This window comes from Eptesicus fuscus, chromosome 15, assembly GCF_027574615.1.
Source record: "Eptesicus fuscus isolate TK198812 chromosome 15, DD_ASM_mEF_20220401, whole genome shotgun sequence".
NCBI lineage: Eukaryota > Metazoa > Chordata > Mammalia > Chiroptera > Vespertilionidae > Eptesicus > Eptesicus fuscus.
This window is the reverse complement of record NC_072487.1, coordinates 53,127,208-53,143,941: the sequence shown is the minus strand read 5'-3', so window position 1 is coordinate 53,143,941 and position 16,734 is coordinate 53,127,208. Positions and strand designations below refer to the sequence as shown.

The window sequence follows — 16,734 nt, the reverse complement described above, 5'->3', positions numbered from 1 at the left end:
TTGACTAATGAGTTTGCCGACCACTGACTTAGAGGAACTACTTGGGCAGGACCAGGGGCGCTGAACTAATGCTGATCAGCTGCTGTGTGTAGGCACTGTGCTGGTACTGGAACAATGAGGAACCGGCTGGGCACTGCCTTTAGGCAGTTCCTATCTTGTTTTGTAGGGATTTGGGAAAAGCTCCTGGAAGGGCTGCAGCTGGTGGCTTTTGGGGTCCTGCATGGGTACCCAGACCTTCAACACAGTCCCTACCCTCCATGCCTCCCAGTCAGGGGGAGAAGGACGCTCAAGTAAACAAGCCCTTCTTGTGTCTGTCATTGCGGATACCCACCCTGGGGTCAAGGCAGTGCTGCCCCCAATCCCCTCCTCTCTTCTCCCTGCTCCTAACCCTCCTGAATTCCGGAGGCACAGAAACACGAGTTTGAATCTTGGTCCTCTGGCTTACTAATTGTAAAGCCTTGGGCAAGTCATGTAACCTTTTAGGTCTCTCATCTGTATAATGGGGACAATATTGGCATCTGCTTCATAAGATTGTTGAGAGAATGCAGTTCACTCCAGAGTGATTCTGCCATGTTCTCTACAGCCGGCTTGCTCCCTGGGGGCTTGGAGTGAGGGGTGGGAGGAGGTGGTGAAGAAGAGTGGAGGAGGGGAAGAAAGATGGGCCCTGGGGAGCAATTTGTACCTGTGCCTTCACTTCCTCCATCCACCCACACCCAGATCTGCAGGAAGAAGGGAGTCAGTGCAGGCAAAGAAGAAGGGCTTTATCTCTGGATCTGTTTTTGTTCATCAGTTTATGTTGTTCATTATAATCAGATGCTCAAACCTCAGAGGGAAGGTAGGGGAGGGAGGGGGCAAGGGGGAGAGATCCACCAAAGGACTTGTATGCATGCATATAAGCCTAACCAATGGACACAGACACCAGGGGGTGAGGACATGAACAGGAGTGGGGTGGGGGGTGGGGGGGCAGTAGGGGGACAAGGACACATATGTAATACCTTAATCAATAAAGGAAAAAATGATTAAAAAAACAAAAGAAGGAGGAGGAGGGCTTTAAGTGCTAGGGCTGTAGGGCGTCAGGCAGAACTCTAGAGTGGAGGCCAGAAAACGGCTTTGTAATGTAGAACTGAAAAGGAAGCTGCACCTAAAAAGGGCAGTGATGCCCCAGGGTCTCCGAGGAACCCTTTAGCTCCACCTTGAAGGGAGAGGTGGACACTTGGATCCCGCTGCTTCTCCAGCTTATGGAGCTGCATGGAGCTGTCCTTGTTCTGCAGGGTTGCGAGCCTGGCTGGCCCTCAGCATCTGCGCCCTCGTAACTGGGGAATAGGTTTAAGAATTCGAGACCTTCCCAGGGGTTTCAGCAATCCCTTCTGCTCCTCTGTCTGATGCTTGAATCCCTTCTGAGCAATTCCACCTCTGCCTGCACACCCACAGTGATGGGGAGCTCACCCCCACCTGGGAAGGCCTTTCCACTCTAAAGCAGCCAAAATTGACTTCTTGGTGGCTTCCTACACTGGTCCTGGCCCTTTCCTTGAGGCCCATGTACCAAGCTGGTGGCCTAGTCTTGGTGACAGCTCCTCTGGAAGTGCAGGTGGGGTGTCTCCACAAACCTGGGCCTCCCATCCCCTCAGCCATTCCTCTGGCAGTGACAAAGAGCAGGGTGGGGACTCTGCAAGCCAGGGAGCGATTTTGCATTCTGCTTCCTTTGATGCTCTCAGGTGTGATTTCTCTAATAGCCCTCCTCTATTTTGGTGTCAGAGATGCACTTTGCATCTGGCTGATTTCCTATAGAGGTTTGTATTCATCATCTTAACTGGATAATATCCCTGTTTTATTAATATCCAAATATTTCTGTAAATATTGGTTTGGTCCCATGAGTCTGCTTCAATTAAAGCAATAGGCACTTTGTCACAGGAAAGCAATGAGGTTCTGATAGCTAATTTAATTCCCCACAGCTCAGTGTAACCTGACTTTGCTGACTGCCAGCAGAGTGGTGAGCTCCTTGAAAAAGGCTAAGCAAAGGGAAGACTGCTGACTTTGGGCGGGTAGAAGGGGTTTTGTGTATTTTTCAAGAAGGGAGCCTGAGCCTGGTCCCACCTCCTCGATTCTTTGGAACTTCTAAAATTGGGAGGCTGGCTGATTTGCGAGCCAGAGGGCCTTAGGTCTCAAGTCACCTGTCCCTTCCTGATGCAGGTGGCTTCAGCATGTTCCTGGCCTACAGTGTGGTTCTGGCAGGTGGCCCCTGAGGAGGAAGTGGTGGGCCAGAAAAGAGGGGACTATGGCCTGCAGGCTCTCCCCTTGAAGGACTGCCATAATGGGATGATGGCAGTGAGGGCTGCAAGGGAAGATAGAGATGCCTTGGGTGGGTCCTGGGTATGGGGGCCTGTCTGTCCCTGGCCATCTCTGCCTGTCGAGGTCCCCCTTCCAATCTGCTAAAGGTCCACTAGCAGGTGGGAGCTGTCATAAGGGCTTGATGTGAGTGACCATGCAGGGCTCAGATCACAGGTCCTCACATCCCTGTGCCAGGGTAAGAAGGGAAGGGAAATGTCCTCAGGGAACTCCACCTGCCCTCAGGCCCCATGAATCCCCACAGAGCCCACAGAGCACCTGCATCAGTGGACCATGTCTTCAGGCTGAGACAGGCAGCCCAGCCCTGGGCATCTGTCTCGTTCCTCTAAGACTGGCTCAAGATTTAGCGTGAACTCTTCTGGGCTCAGAATATTTACCCCACTGCATCTCAGCCTGGATAGATGCTGTGCATCTTCAGTGTGCATTTGTTCTTTCTCTCCTTCATCTCATAGCTTTAAGTACCTACTGCATTCCAGGAACAATGCCAGATCCCCGAAATCCAACAAAACACTTCCCTCAAGGGGCTATTGTGGTAGTTGGGGAATGGATGTGACAGCCCAATACTCATGGTTAGCTCTGCGAACCAGCCCAAAGTTGCGACCTGGATTCCTGAGCCTCCACTGAGGCCCATGAGGTTGGCAGGCCTCCACCTGGACCCCCGCATCTCATGACATTGCCACTCCAGTCCTCCACTGTTTCCCTGCTCTTGGTAACTCTCAGGAAGTGAGAAAAGCCACAAATGAGTAGCTGGACAAGTGGCCATCAATTAGAGGAAAGTCAGGGTGCCTTTAGAAAGCCTCACCTGTGATGTGAGGTGTGGACAGGACAGAAAGCCAGGATCCTGGTTTGGACCAGCAAGTGGTCAAGTCTCAGGAGGCCCCAAGTGTATTCATTCCCTGGGGCTTCCTAATAAATCACCACAAACTGGGTGGCATAAATCAACAGAAATTCATTTCTTACAGTTCCAGGGGCCAGAGCTCCAAAATCTAGGTGTTAGCAGGCCGTGCTCCCACCAAGGGCTCTAGGGGAGAATTTTTCCAGGCCTCCTCCAGCTTCTGATGGTTCCAGGTGCTCCTTGGCTTGTAGCCACATCACTCCAATCTCTGTCCCTGTCTTCACATGGCCTTTTCCCTCAGGTCTCTATGTCCCAAATCTCCCTCTTCATTTCTCTTATAAGTACTTATTATTGGCTCACCCAGGTAATCCAGGATTATCTTGTCTTGAGATTCTTAAATTAATAACATCTGCAAAAACCCTTTTTCCAAATACAGTCACATTAACAGATTCTGATAGGACTTTAACACACCTTTTTTTGGGGGGTCACCATTCAACTTGCTGGCTCTGTAATGTGAACATGCAGGTGTCACACATGTATGTGTGCTCTTCACTTGGACATAGCTGCATGTATACCCAGGTACTGCCCATGTGCAAGTACCACATATATACAATAGATCTAATACAAGTTATTTATGTACTTGTCCTTTTAAAAAAATTTACTTACATTAAATTTTTATTATAGGTTATTAAGAGCTCAGTTATTTGTAGAAATCTGAAAACTAGATGGCTTCATTAACTAAAGGAACAATTTCTTCAATGAAAACTCATCAGGTTGGAAAGGTGGAAATATAAACACACAGATGTTTCTACAGGAATTTAAATCCATGCTCCAAGTGTTTGAAAATTTTCAGAGTTTCAGAGGATTGCTTTAGCAACTATAAAATTCGAAAAGGCAAAGAATGAGGGCATGTGGAATTTTGAAACACATGTTCTCTTGGAACCATAAGCATTGGTGGTGCAAGAATCTCCCCTCAAGCATCCTGACCAGATTCTATTTACACCCCTCTGATGCAGGGAGCTCACTATCCACCAAAGCAGCCTTCTCCATCTTTAGAAAGTTCTTTTTGGCTTTGGACCAAACTCTGCTTTCCTGAATCATCTACCTGTTGTTCCCCCCTCTGCCACGGGGGTGCCAAGAACCAGGTGTCTTCTCTCCCATAAGACAGCCCTTCTTGTTTGAAGTCAGCCATCACTTCCTGCCTTGGTCTACTCTTCTCCAGGCTAATTTTTTAATTAGTTTAAATTAATGGCGGTTTCTGGGGAGCTCCAGCCCCAGTAAAAGTGACCTGAATTATTCAAAGATTTGAGTGTTTCAAATGCCTGTTTATCCTAATTAGCATTTAACGACAGTGATGCCCTCTGCCTCTAACGAGCCACATTTTAACATGTTCCATATTTTAATGGGTTTTACTTGAATGAACTGTTTAATCAAGTAAAGACACATTTCATGAATGAATAGAAGTAAATCTATAATTACACGCTTTAGTCAGGTAAGAGGAGTGACATTTCAGCACAATCCAGGGCTATATATAGCGAGCGCATTTGAATGACAAAGTAGGTTACCTCCGCTTCCATAGGAGACCTGGGAATTCGCTTTGCTCTCAAATTCATTTCAGTAACCTAATTAGAATTTTCAAAGAGTTGTAAAGTGCATGTGGTGCAGACTTGGTTCTCCCCATCTTTTCCTGGATCTCTGCCTTTCTGGATGATTCCTGAGCGGGGGCAGTGGCCTCATTGGGGAAGTTGTCTTGGGAACTACTGGCCACAGAAGCCAAGTGTCCTGGTCCCTGATACTGTCCACGGCCTTCACTGTGCATTCACTTGCTCTGTCAGAGGCTTCCGCCTGGGACGTGGGGTGGGAACCTGGTAACTTGTAGCTGTAATAATACTCTGCCTCTCTTCTCCCTTTCTCACTCTCATGCTTTTCTCCCTCCTTTCCCTCTCTTTAGTCCCCCTTCTGACGTGGGCAGGCTCTGCTTGTGGTGCTGGGGGCAGGAGCAGAGGATCAGGTATTAAAGATGAGGCGTAACTATTAGATGGGGCAGCAGAGGGCAGGGGAGGAGTCCAGGCTGTTGAAGGAAGATGATGCCCTGGACCTGAAGAAGGTGAGGGTAGGTGATGTCAGGGACATTCAGGTAAGCTTGGAACCCAGTTGTGAGCCTGGCAGTTCTGTTGCTTTTACTTCTAAATTTTGTGGTTCTCAACTTTAGCAGCACACAGGAATCATCAGGAGAGCTCTAAAAATGCTAATGCCGCGGTCCTGTCCCAGAGATTCTACTTGGTCTAAGAATTAGCCAGGGTATCAGTGTTTTTTTTTTTTGAAACAGTGATTCTAATGTGCAGCCCAGATGGCTTCAGGTGACTGCAGTCCAGCCAACATCTTGACAGCCTCATGGAAGACCCTGAGCCTGAACCACCCGGCTGAGTGGCACCCCCATTCCTAATCTGTGGAAATGTAAAACACATTTTTCTTGTTTTAAGCCACTAAATTTTGGGTAATTTGTTACACAGGAATTGATGACTAATACAGATTATTAATTGTCCCAAATGTATCCTCAGGTGGGCCACTTTCTGCCACCTCCACCACCATCTCCTTATCCAGCCTCCAGAATCTCTTACCTGGATGATTCTGTTGCCCCCTCCATGGCCTTCCTATTCCCCTCATGCCCCTGGCCCCTCTTTGGTCCCACAGCAGCCTGAGTCATCATTTTAAAACACATTTCTAACCATGCCATCCCCTCCCTGAAACTTTGTAACTGCTTCCTACTGTGCTTAAGCTCAAGACCAGACTCTCTCACTTGAATTATGAGACCCTTGTGGTCTTCCCCTCCTCCTCTTCTTTCCCATTTCTTGCCAACAGCCTTCCCCCTGCCTGGCCCACATTCTGCTCTAGCCTAGTCCGGCTCTTCTGGTTTCCCCACTCGCTCCCTCCCACCATAGGACCTTTGTACACGCTGCTGCTCAACTGGAAAGCCTTCTCCCTGCCTACCTCCTGATCTCTCCATGACAGCTTCTCTCAGAAACATGCCCCTGAACTTGAGTGCCCTTGTCTTGGTGGCTAACCAGTGTGGTCACCTGATTAATGTCTCTCACTCCCACTAGATAGAGACCCAGGATAGTAAATGGTTTTGCTCATCGATTAGAACCCCATTACCACCTCACATGGTGCCTAAAGCAGAAGAGATGTCAATATCATGACTGAATGATTGCATGCATGCATGAATGAATGAATGAATGAATGAATGAGAGAGTGAGACTGACAAGAACAAACAGGACCCCATTCTGAAATGGCCAAGTACTAGGTAGTTGTCCAGAAAGGCCTCAAGCCTAGTGGCCAGGTAGTGACTGGGCATGAGATGGAATTCCATCCCTGGGAATGAAGCAGGAGCCCAGACTGAGGGCCGGAGGTCGGAGAAGGCTCCTTGCAGGAGGACAGGGGATTTGTGGGGGCAGAGAGTTCATTGGCCCTACCTGTGGGCAGCAGAATATTGCAGGGGGATAGGAGCCTGGTAGGACATGCAGATATGGTCTTGGGCCCCTGAAGCAGGGATGGGGTAGGTGGAAAGAACAGACTGGCCCACAGGGAAATTATTGAAAGTGGGGCACATAATGCAGTTCTTTCATAGCTCAATCACTGGGTGATTTCCAGAGAGTGGGCGTGCCAAGCATCATCTGGGCAGTTGACATGTGATTAGTGCAAAGGTGCAGGCTTCAGGGCAGGGAGGGGGCCTTGAAGGTAGACTGGCACTCTGGTCTGCTCAGAGCTGGTGACAGGCTCCCTGAGGGAACTCGGTGGACCCACATTACACTTAAAATGGGTCACATGGACTGAGTTATGCTAAGCCAGAAAATTCTAAATAATCTGTCCCTTTCCCATTAGCATCCCATCTTTTTCTCTCATCTCCTTTTCCTCCTCCAACCTGCCCACTTCTCCACCTACATCTCACAGGATGGATGAAAACCAGCTCTGTTTGCCTGACTCCTAGTGTGTGGATGGAAGCTGTGTGCTCAGTCAGCTGGAGGCTCGAGGCCATTGTGATGGCTTTATTGAAGTGACAAGTCCCTTTCACCCCTTTTCCCATGGCCCAGTGAGCCAACTGATTGGGAAGTTGTCTGCAGACCCACAGGACCTGCTGTTCAGATAGCTGATCTGACCTGATGACATTTTTCTCCCTGCTCACCCTGAGCAGGACTGACTCCACTGTTCTGGGCTTTCCCACAAAAGCCACTGATTCTTTCTGGCTCTTGACTTCTTTTAAGATGTTGGATTTCCCTAGAAGACTGTGTTCAACTGTTAAAATCCTTGGTTAAAATTTTTGGATTTGAATCTTTAACTCCCAACGCTGCTGGGGAGGCCTGAGGAGTCATTGGGTGTCACTCCTTATGACCTTTACACTCCTCAACTGCCCCCCTGAGCCACTTGGTCACTCTCCCTGATAAACACAACCAGATTCACCTTTTTCACCCAATCCCCTAACTCCCCCCTCCTCTGGCAACCATCAGTCTCTTCTCTGTATCTATGAGTCTGTTTCTATTTTGTTTATATTTTTCTTTAGACTTCACATATAAGTGAGTTCATATAGTATTTGTCTTTCTCTGACTGACTTATTTCACTTAGCATAATACCCTCTAGGTCCATCCATGCTATTGAAAATGGTAAGATTTCGTTCCTTTTTATGGCTGAATAATATTCCATTGTATGTATGAACACAGCTTTTTTATCCACTTGTTTATTGATGGGCATTTGGGTTGCTTCCATAGCTTGGCTGTTATAAATAATGCTGCAAAGAACATGGGGCTGCATATATTCTTTCAAATTAGTGTTTTGGGTTCTTTTAGCTATATACCCAGAAGTGAAATCGCTGGGTCATAAGGCAGTTCTATTCTTAATTTTTTTAGGAACCTCCATACTGTTTTCCACAGTGGCTTTACCAATCTCCATTTTTTTAATATCCTCATCAACATTTATTGTTATTATGATAGCCATTTTTACAGGTGTAAAGTGATATCTCATTGTGGTTTTAATTTGCATTTCTCTGATTAATAGTGACATTGAGCATCTTTTCATATGTCTATTGGCCATTCATATGTCCTCTTTGGAGAAGTCATACCAGTTCTTGAGGGGGAAAAAGTCAAGAGCTATTGCCTCTGACACACCTGTTCTTCTCTGTGGTGCCAAGTGACTTTGGCTCCTTAGGGATTTGATTCCATGGTGGAGCCCAGAGTTGTGCTCTGAAAGCAAGGGGAGTTCTTTCTTAGGTGACCTCAGCTCTGTGAACTGGCCCCAAAGCCCTTGCCTTTAAGAACTCAACCGTTCCCTGACCCCTTTCTATTATCACTGGGGGCCCAGCTCATGGCCTTCCTTGCAACACTGGCCATCCAGGTCCTCCCTCCCAGGTGATGGGGCAGCCTTCTTCTCTATCCCCTCCCATCACTGCCCATCTCATCTCTCTTCCTCCCTCCAAGGGCAGCCAGGGCCTTCTGGCAAATCAGACTCCTGGTGGCTCCCTCCCTGGGTCTAATATGCAGTGGGACCCTAGCTATACTTGAGTGTGTGTATATTTTATTTTCTTGAGAATGAAGGGTTATTCCTTTCCCAGAACACAGTTCTGCTTTTATAATGGAATTGAATAAAAAATAGGATTCTCTTTGCAGAAATGCAGTTTATAACTAACTGCCAAAAGACATTGACTCTGTTAAACAAGACATACCTGCAGTTCCAGAAGGAAAAAAATGGTGATTTTTCAAATTTGCTAAGTAAGTCTTTGCCCAGTGAACTGAATGACCCTTCTAGCCACATGTGAGGGTGTGGATACTTTTCCTTGTGAGGAAGATCAATTACATTATTTCTTTTCCATGCTTTGGTTATTTTAAAATACCATTTATTACTGGTTTCCTCCATTTGCTTTCCCTTAAAAAGTCCATTAGATTAAATACTCAAGCTGAGCACAGATTTCTTGGTGCTGAAATTATGGACAGTGAGGGCTGATTGCACCAACCAGCTGTTCTGACCTGTTCTGACTCATCAGGCCTCAGGAACCATCCACATCTGGCAGGATCCAGAAGAGCCATCCTGGGAGCATGCAGAGAGCACTAGGCTGGGAGTCACAACTCAGTTTCCTCATTTATGAAATTAGGGGCAGAGTGAGATGACCTCTAGGATGTTTTGGTTTTATTTGTTTTGAGTTCTGACCACCTATAAAATACTTTGTCTGCCATAATTACATACAGCTTTCAAGCACACACCTATACAAAGATAGATACCCAAGCCACTGACTACCTTGATGCTTTGCCTTAAGCCTGGAAGTGCTCATTCCAGCTTTTAGGCAGTTTGAAGAGCCTTAGGATTTACAAAGCCATTCCACATACTCAGTATTTTTACTAGGCACTGAAACAACCCTGTGAGCTACATGCTGTATTGCCCCCATTTTAGAGGTGAACAGACTTGAGAGCAGGAGTAGTTCCCTAAATTTGGGTGGCATGCAAGTGGAGAGCCGGGGCCTGTCTGTGCAAGCCCAGCAGTGTGTGCATCAAGCTGCACTGCCTTCCAGCAAGAGCGTGTTTGCACATTTTCTATGTTTCATTGTTGTTGCACAACACCCTCATGACACACAAAACAAATCATGCCCCGTCCCCTGCATCCAGCAAGAAATTGAGGCAGAAGTAAACTGTAATAGCAAAGTCAACATTTTTTTTCATACAACTAGTTCCCACTCTCCTATCAAAATGGAAGTAAAAACGAAGGATGGACAATCTTCACCCTGTGTCAGTTTCACTCTCAGTACATTTGTGTAATATTTACTTTAAAGAAATAAAATACAGCAGTTCCTATTGAAGTCCCTTTGTTCCCCTTCTGTAATGTTGGCTTCCCAGTGACCATCTTGCGATATTCAGGGCCAAGTTATTCAAAACATTTTTATATGTACATTGGAATAATCACCATTTAAAAAAATATATTTTTATTGATTTTAGAGAGAGAGAAAGGGAGAGAAAGAGAGGGATAGAAACAGCAATGATGAGGGAGAATCATTGGTCAGCTGCCTCCTGCAGGCCCCCTACTGGGGATCGAGCCACAACCCCAGGCAAGTGCCCTGACTGGGTCGAACAAGTGACCTCTTAGTTCATGGGTTGATGCTCAACCACTGAGCCATACCGGCTGGGCTACCAATTTTTGAAACAAGAAGTGCTTTTGTATTGTTGTAAAATATACATAACATAAAATTTACCATTTTAATCACTTTTAAGTGTGCAGTGCAATGGTGTTTAGTACATTCACATTGTTGTACGACCAGCACCACCAACCATCTCCAGAACTCTTTTATCTTCCCAAACAGAAACTATATCCATTAAACAGTAACTCCCCAATCCTTCCTCCTCCAACCGCAAATAGCCGCTGTTCTACTTTCTGTCTCTATGAATTTGACTCTTCTAGGTACCTCATATAAGTGGAATAATATTTGTCTTTTTGTGCCTGGTTTATTTCATGTAGCATAAAACCTTTAAGGTTCATCCATGTTGTAGCATGTGTCAGAATGCCATTCCTTTTTCAGGCTAAATAATATTCCATTATATGTATATACTACAATTTATTTATCAATTCATCCATTGATGGACTTTTGGGTTGCTTCCACCTTTTGGGTGTTGTGAATAGTGCTACTGTGAATGTGGGAGTACGAATATCTCTTTGAGTCCCTGCTTTTATTTATTTTGGGTCTAAACCCAGAAGTGGAATTGCTGGATCATATTGAAATTCTAGGTTTAATTTCTGAGGAACCACCATACTGTTTCTACAGCAGCTGCAACATTTTCCATTCCCACCAACAGTGCCCAAGGGTTTCCATTTCTCTACATCCACACCAACATTTTCTGATTTTTAATAATAACCACCCTAATGGAAATGAACAAGAAGTGCTTTTAAGGATCATCTTCTCAAATAGGAAGAAACTGGAGACGTGAGGGAGAAGGTCACATAGAGAGGCCAAGATCACAAGCAAGTCAGTGACAGAGCAGGACTGACCCTGGGTTCCACATCCTTCACCCAGTTCTTGCTACTAAAACACACAATCCAGTTTCCATTGCTTTATGCACACCCATGGCCATGGGCCAGATACAGACTGCAGATTTCTTTGGTTTGGTCTTAACTTTTTAAAATTCAAAATAGTATCAATATTTTAAAATATGGGATCTTATATTTAAAAAATCTAGATTTCTGATTCTGGTGACTCTGGACTAACATTCTGGCATGGCATGATGGGAGCTGCCACCTTAGACATGTGGTTGCCAGTTTGCTGCAGTCCCTACCACTCTGTAATTTCTTTCCTTGTTGGTCCTGGTGAACACTGGAGTTGGCAGCCCTCTGCCTTTCAAGCACATCGATGTTAGTCATTCTGTGTGTCAGCAGACATGTAGTTATGTTTAACACTGCAGGCTGGTTCCATACCCCCTACTCTTTTCTCCATTCTGCATTGTCCATTTGAATGTCTTGGCTATTTCTTCACCCTATAAGTTAAGTAAGATAACAAATAATTAATCCAAAATATAAATACTGTTGGGATGTACTTGAATAGTCTGGTTTGGAGTCAGTCTGACACTGGAGAAACACCAGCATTAAGTCCAGAGACTTGGATGCTCCTCTTGATTTTTCCAGAAAATTCCTGGGAAACTTGAATAAGCCCCTTCCCTGTCTGGCCTCCTCGTGCCTGTGTGCCAGGCCCCACAGGGTGCTCTAGTTTATAATGAAGATAAAAACCACTCCTTTCCGATGTTAGTGGACGACCTCTCTGAACCAGCCCTTTCTGTGGCCACCAGCATACCCACCCTCTACTTTTTCTCTCTGACAGGTGAGGAATGACCTGACCGGGGTTCTGTATGGTGAGGACATCGAGATTTCAGACACTGAGAGCTTCTCCAATGACCCCTGCACCAGTGTCAAGAAGCTTAAGGTAGGTGCAGTGGCCACAGCCTGAAGGACAGAACCAATGCCACGCTCCTGGGGTTCCCAAATCCCCTGACTGTGAAGGATCTTGGAGTTAGGGCTGTTTCATTTCATCCTTGGCACCTCAGACATGGGAGAAGCTCCCAGGAGCTGGCTTCCCTTGGCTTTCCCCTTGCTGTGTCCAGCACTGGCCAGAGGTCTCAGCACCAGCTGCATGGCCATGTAGAGCTTACTCGGTGATTGTATGTCTGTTAACCCAGCCTCAGAGGTAAGCAGGGCACAAGTTAGCATCATCTCCATTGTGAAGCATCTCAGAGAGAGGAACTCTCTTGCCCAAAATCACAGCAAGGAAGTATACTGGGGGGACAGAAAGCCTAGGCCCCTGACCCCCTTCCGTGACACTCACTCTAGGAACAAAAAGGGTCAACTAGAAGTTTGCCCAGTTGTAAGTGGTCTCTGTGTGTCATCTGTCCATTCATCCTGCAAACTCTCAAATACCTTCTTTATGCTAGATCCCCTCCTGGGCTTAGGTTTACCATCAGGCCTGCCCTTGTCCTCAGGTGGCTTGCACCTGTTGAAGAAAGCAGGTACCTCTCAGGGGAATCAGGAACACAGGGACCTGGGAACAAGGGAGGAAGGGACTGGCCCTACACAGGGAGAGGGTTACAACAAGGCTCCAGAGAAGGGACAGCATTTGAGCTGGCCATGGACAATGAGCAGGAGAGGGGCCTACAAGAACCCAGCAGGGAAGGAGGGCTGAAGACAGAGGCCAGACAGCTGTGCTAACTTTACACTTGGAATCAATATGAATTCCAGGAGGCTGGCATATCAGGTGGGACAGGAAATTTGCCGAGGCTAGAAACCGTTTAGAGCCAGTTTCCATGAGCCTTGAATGCCTAGCTAAGAACTTGGGTCTTTTATCCTGAGAGCAGTGGGAGCTGCTAGGGATTTAAAGCAGATACAGACATGGTTAAAGCTGTCACTTTCCTCTTTCACTCTCTTCCAGTCCCTCATGCCCACATTGAAAGTCATTGTCATGGAGACCCAGACATGACATATCCCCTCTCTCTCAGGCGGGTCCCAGGTTACACTAGTTAGAGCAGGTGGCAGTTTAGAGCACTCGTCTTTCAAAGCTCTCAGTTCACAGATGGCATACAGGAGCTGAGAGGTGAGGGGTAAAGGAAGCAGAGCACCATTTCTTTGTCCCTGTCTGGAGCAAACACTGCATCTACACGTGACATTTCAGCCCTGGGAGCCTCTGCAGATGAGGAAACAGTAGCTAGGGAGGGCCTTCTGGCAGCACAGATGGTTGGGTCTGGATCTGCCCAAGCTCTTCCCCAGAAGGCTGTGTGGTCTGAGGGTTGAGTCGGGCTGTGTGAGGCCTGGAGGAACCAGAGGGGTGGAGGGCCCACTCTGCAGGGAGTGAGCCCCTGGAGTGGGGGAGGGGGGGAGGGAAGGGCCTGGTACTGAACTGACATTCTCCTGCCACACACAGTGTCTCCCCAGGGTGGACACTTGAAATAGCTCCTTGTACCTTAGAGGCCCTGCAGAGTTCTGCAGGCTTTAAAGTTTAAAGAGCCTTTGTGCATAGAGCAGAAGCACTAGTTAAAAGTCTACAGGAAATTGGAATGGAACTGGGTGCTTTGCTCATCAACCAACTAACTACAACAGAAGCAAGACTGATGTTAACAATGATGAAAATAGCAGCCGACCTTTCAAATGCACTAACCAAAGGCCAAGTCCCCATGCACAGCCCTACACTGTCACTTACTCATTTAGTTCTCCCTGGAGCCTTGGACAAAGGGAATTTTGTATCCATTTCACAAATGGGGAAATTGAGGCTCAAAGAGGTTAAGGAACTCAACCCAAGTCACGCAGCTGGAAAGAGGGAGGTTGGAATTCAAATTTGGATCTGGGCAACACCAGGGCCCAGCTTTTTCCTCCACCCCACATAGCTGCGGTTCTGAGAAAGGATTCCAATGTCACATAAGCCTGGGAGGGCAGAGCCAAGGACAGCATGCTCAGTCTGTTGGTAAAGGGTTTCTGCTGCGTGAAGCACTCTTCCCCTAGAACCTGCATGGCTCCTTCTCATGCCTTCTTCCCTTCTTTGCTGAGCAGTCCCCTTTTCCCAGACTTTTCCCTTCTCCAATTATTTCCGTTAAAATTTAAATCTTTGCCCCTCTCACTCCCTTTCCCCCTGTCTGCTAATTTCTTTCTTCATTGCACTGATGGGCATCTGTGTATTTCCTGGGGCTGCTTTAATGAAGTACCACTAACTGGGTGGTTTCAAACAACAGAAATTTATTCTTTCACATTCTGAAGGCTAGACGTCGAAGGTCAAGGCCATGCTGTCTAGAAGGCTCTGGGGTTCTTCTATCCCTTTCTCTGAGCTTCTGGTGTTGCCAGCGACCTTTGATGTTCCTTGGCTTGCAATCTCTGCCTCAAATGGCATTATCCCCCTTCCTCTTCACATCATCTGTATATTAGGACACTAGTCATGTTGGCTCTCAATCCAACATGACCTCATCTTAGCTAATTACTCCTGCAATGACACTGTTTTGAAATGAGGTCACATTCTGAGGTTCGGAGGGTTAAGATTTCAACATTTGCGGGGGGTACACAATTCAACCATTAACAACATCTGACCTACTATTCATTTTACCTAGTTGTTTTGTCATCTGTCTCCTCCCACTAGGATGTAAGCTCTGAGAGATAGCTGTTTCTGTCTGTCATGGTCACTATTTTATTCCCCCATCACCTAGAACCAAATCTAACTTGCTCAATAAATTTGTTGAGTGTATATAAGTGAAATATCAAGTCTGGGCAGACAAAGTCAACAAAACACAAGAGTAAAATACTCAAGAACAAAGAAATGTAACTTCTGGAAAGCTCTGAGAAAAAGCAAACCTCTGGTTCACTATGGGATGAGATAGAGAAGGAAGTACAGAGGACAGGGAAGAAAACTAAATAGAAAATTATAGAATTAAAATCTGCATTCGAGGTAGTAGAGAGCAGAGTTAATGCCAAGGAAAATAAAAATCAATAATATGGAGGACAAACTTGAGATTCAGAGGAAATGGTCAAAGAAATCAATCTAATGAGAGGGAAGATAACAGTTATGGATGCTGGAGAAGGGAGATTCTAAGGGAAAATCAAACAGAATCAAAATTTTAAAAAACAAAAGCACGCCTAGCACCCAACTCTTGGTTTCTAATACTATTTTCAAGGAAAAGGAACCAGGGTTCCCTGGGGAATAGCTGATTCTAGGATTGAGACAGGAACTAGATCCTGGAATGTCTTGCAGTGCCAGAAAATAAGGAGTGCTCAAAACACTTTCACACACAGATGGGCTGGGTCAGAGCAGTAGAGCAGCCAACTGAGAGAGTTCCTCGTGGCCATAGCTGGAACATCAGAGCAATAAAATAAAAGTGTTGGATTAACAACTCAAAGTATAAAATAAATATCCATGAGTTCACATTGATATAAATGATTGAATATGTAAGTGGGAGAGAATAGACAAATCTCCTATGCTGAAGAATTCCAAATAATTTATATAAATAGTCACACTCAAGGAGGTGGAGCAGAACTACCCACTTATTAAGAGACTTCCTTCCAAAGAGTACAGTATGAAGGGGGTGGGGAGTAGGGAGAATAACTCTACCATAGAAAACCTGACAAACACTACCTCAGACAGGTGATCAAGGTCAGCATCAGCCGTGTTAAGTCCGATTGATAGAATGTACCTTTAAATGATGTGATGAAAGGGCATTTTACCTCTATGATCTTCCTTCCCCAAATCCATAACCTCAGTTTAACCATGAGAAAAACATCAGGCAAATTCTGTTTGAAGGCCATTCTACAAAATATCCAACCAATACTCCTCAACACCATCTTGGTCTTTAAAAATAAGGAATGTCACCCTAGGTGGTTTGGCTCTATGGATAGAGCATCTGCCCATGGACTGAAGGGTTCAGGGTTCAATTCCAGTCCAGGGCACTTACCTTGGTTGCAGGCTCAATCCCCAGCCCTGGTCGGGCCCCGTGCAGGAGGCAACCAATCGATGTATCTTTTTCTCATCAATGTTTCTCTCTTTCTGTCTCTCCCCATCCCTTCCACTCTCTCTAAAAATCAATGGAAAAATATCCTCAGGTGAGGATTAAAAAAAAAAAAAAGGAATGTCTAAGTTTAAAGGAGTCTATGGAGACCTGACAACTAACTGTGGTGTCCTGGGTGAAATTCAGAAGTAGAAAAGGACTTTAGAAAAAAGAACTAAGGTGGTCTGAATACAGTATGGGCTTTAGCTAATAATAATGAGTCAGTCCTGACTCATTGATTGTAACAAATGTACCATACTAACACAAGATGTTAAAAATAGGGGAAACTTTGAGGGACATATGGGAATTTTCTATACTATCTTTGTGGTTTTTCTGTAAATCTGAAACCATTCTCAAATAAGAATTTTTTTTTTTTAAATTGGAGACAAACTTAAATTGGCTCAAGAGAGAACTACTAGATTGGAGCCGACAAAATTGCCAATCTTCAACCATGATGGAACTATAAAATCAACAGTTTCATAAGGAATGTGCCGGCTACATGTGCAGACTAGCTGGCCTTTC

General features: G+C 45.9%; 1 protein-coding gene across 1 annotated transcript in view; it reads left to right on the top strand.

The window, feature by feature from the left end:
• GABBR2 (gamma-aminobutyric acid type B receptor subunit 2) overlaps positions 1–16,734 on the top strand; it is a 249,382-nt gene that overhangs the window by 69,146 nt on the left and 163,502 nt on the right. The window contains exon 4 of the mRNA XM_054727422.1: positions 12,024–12,125. Within this exon, the coding sequence (XP_054583397.1) occupies positions 12,024–12,125 (102 nt within the window). The remainder of the gene's footprint in view (positions 1–12,023; positions 12,126–16,734) is intronic.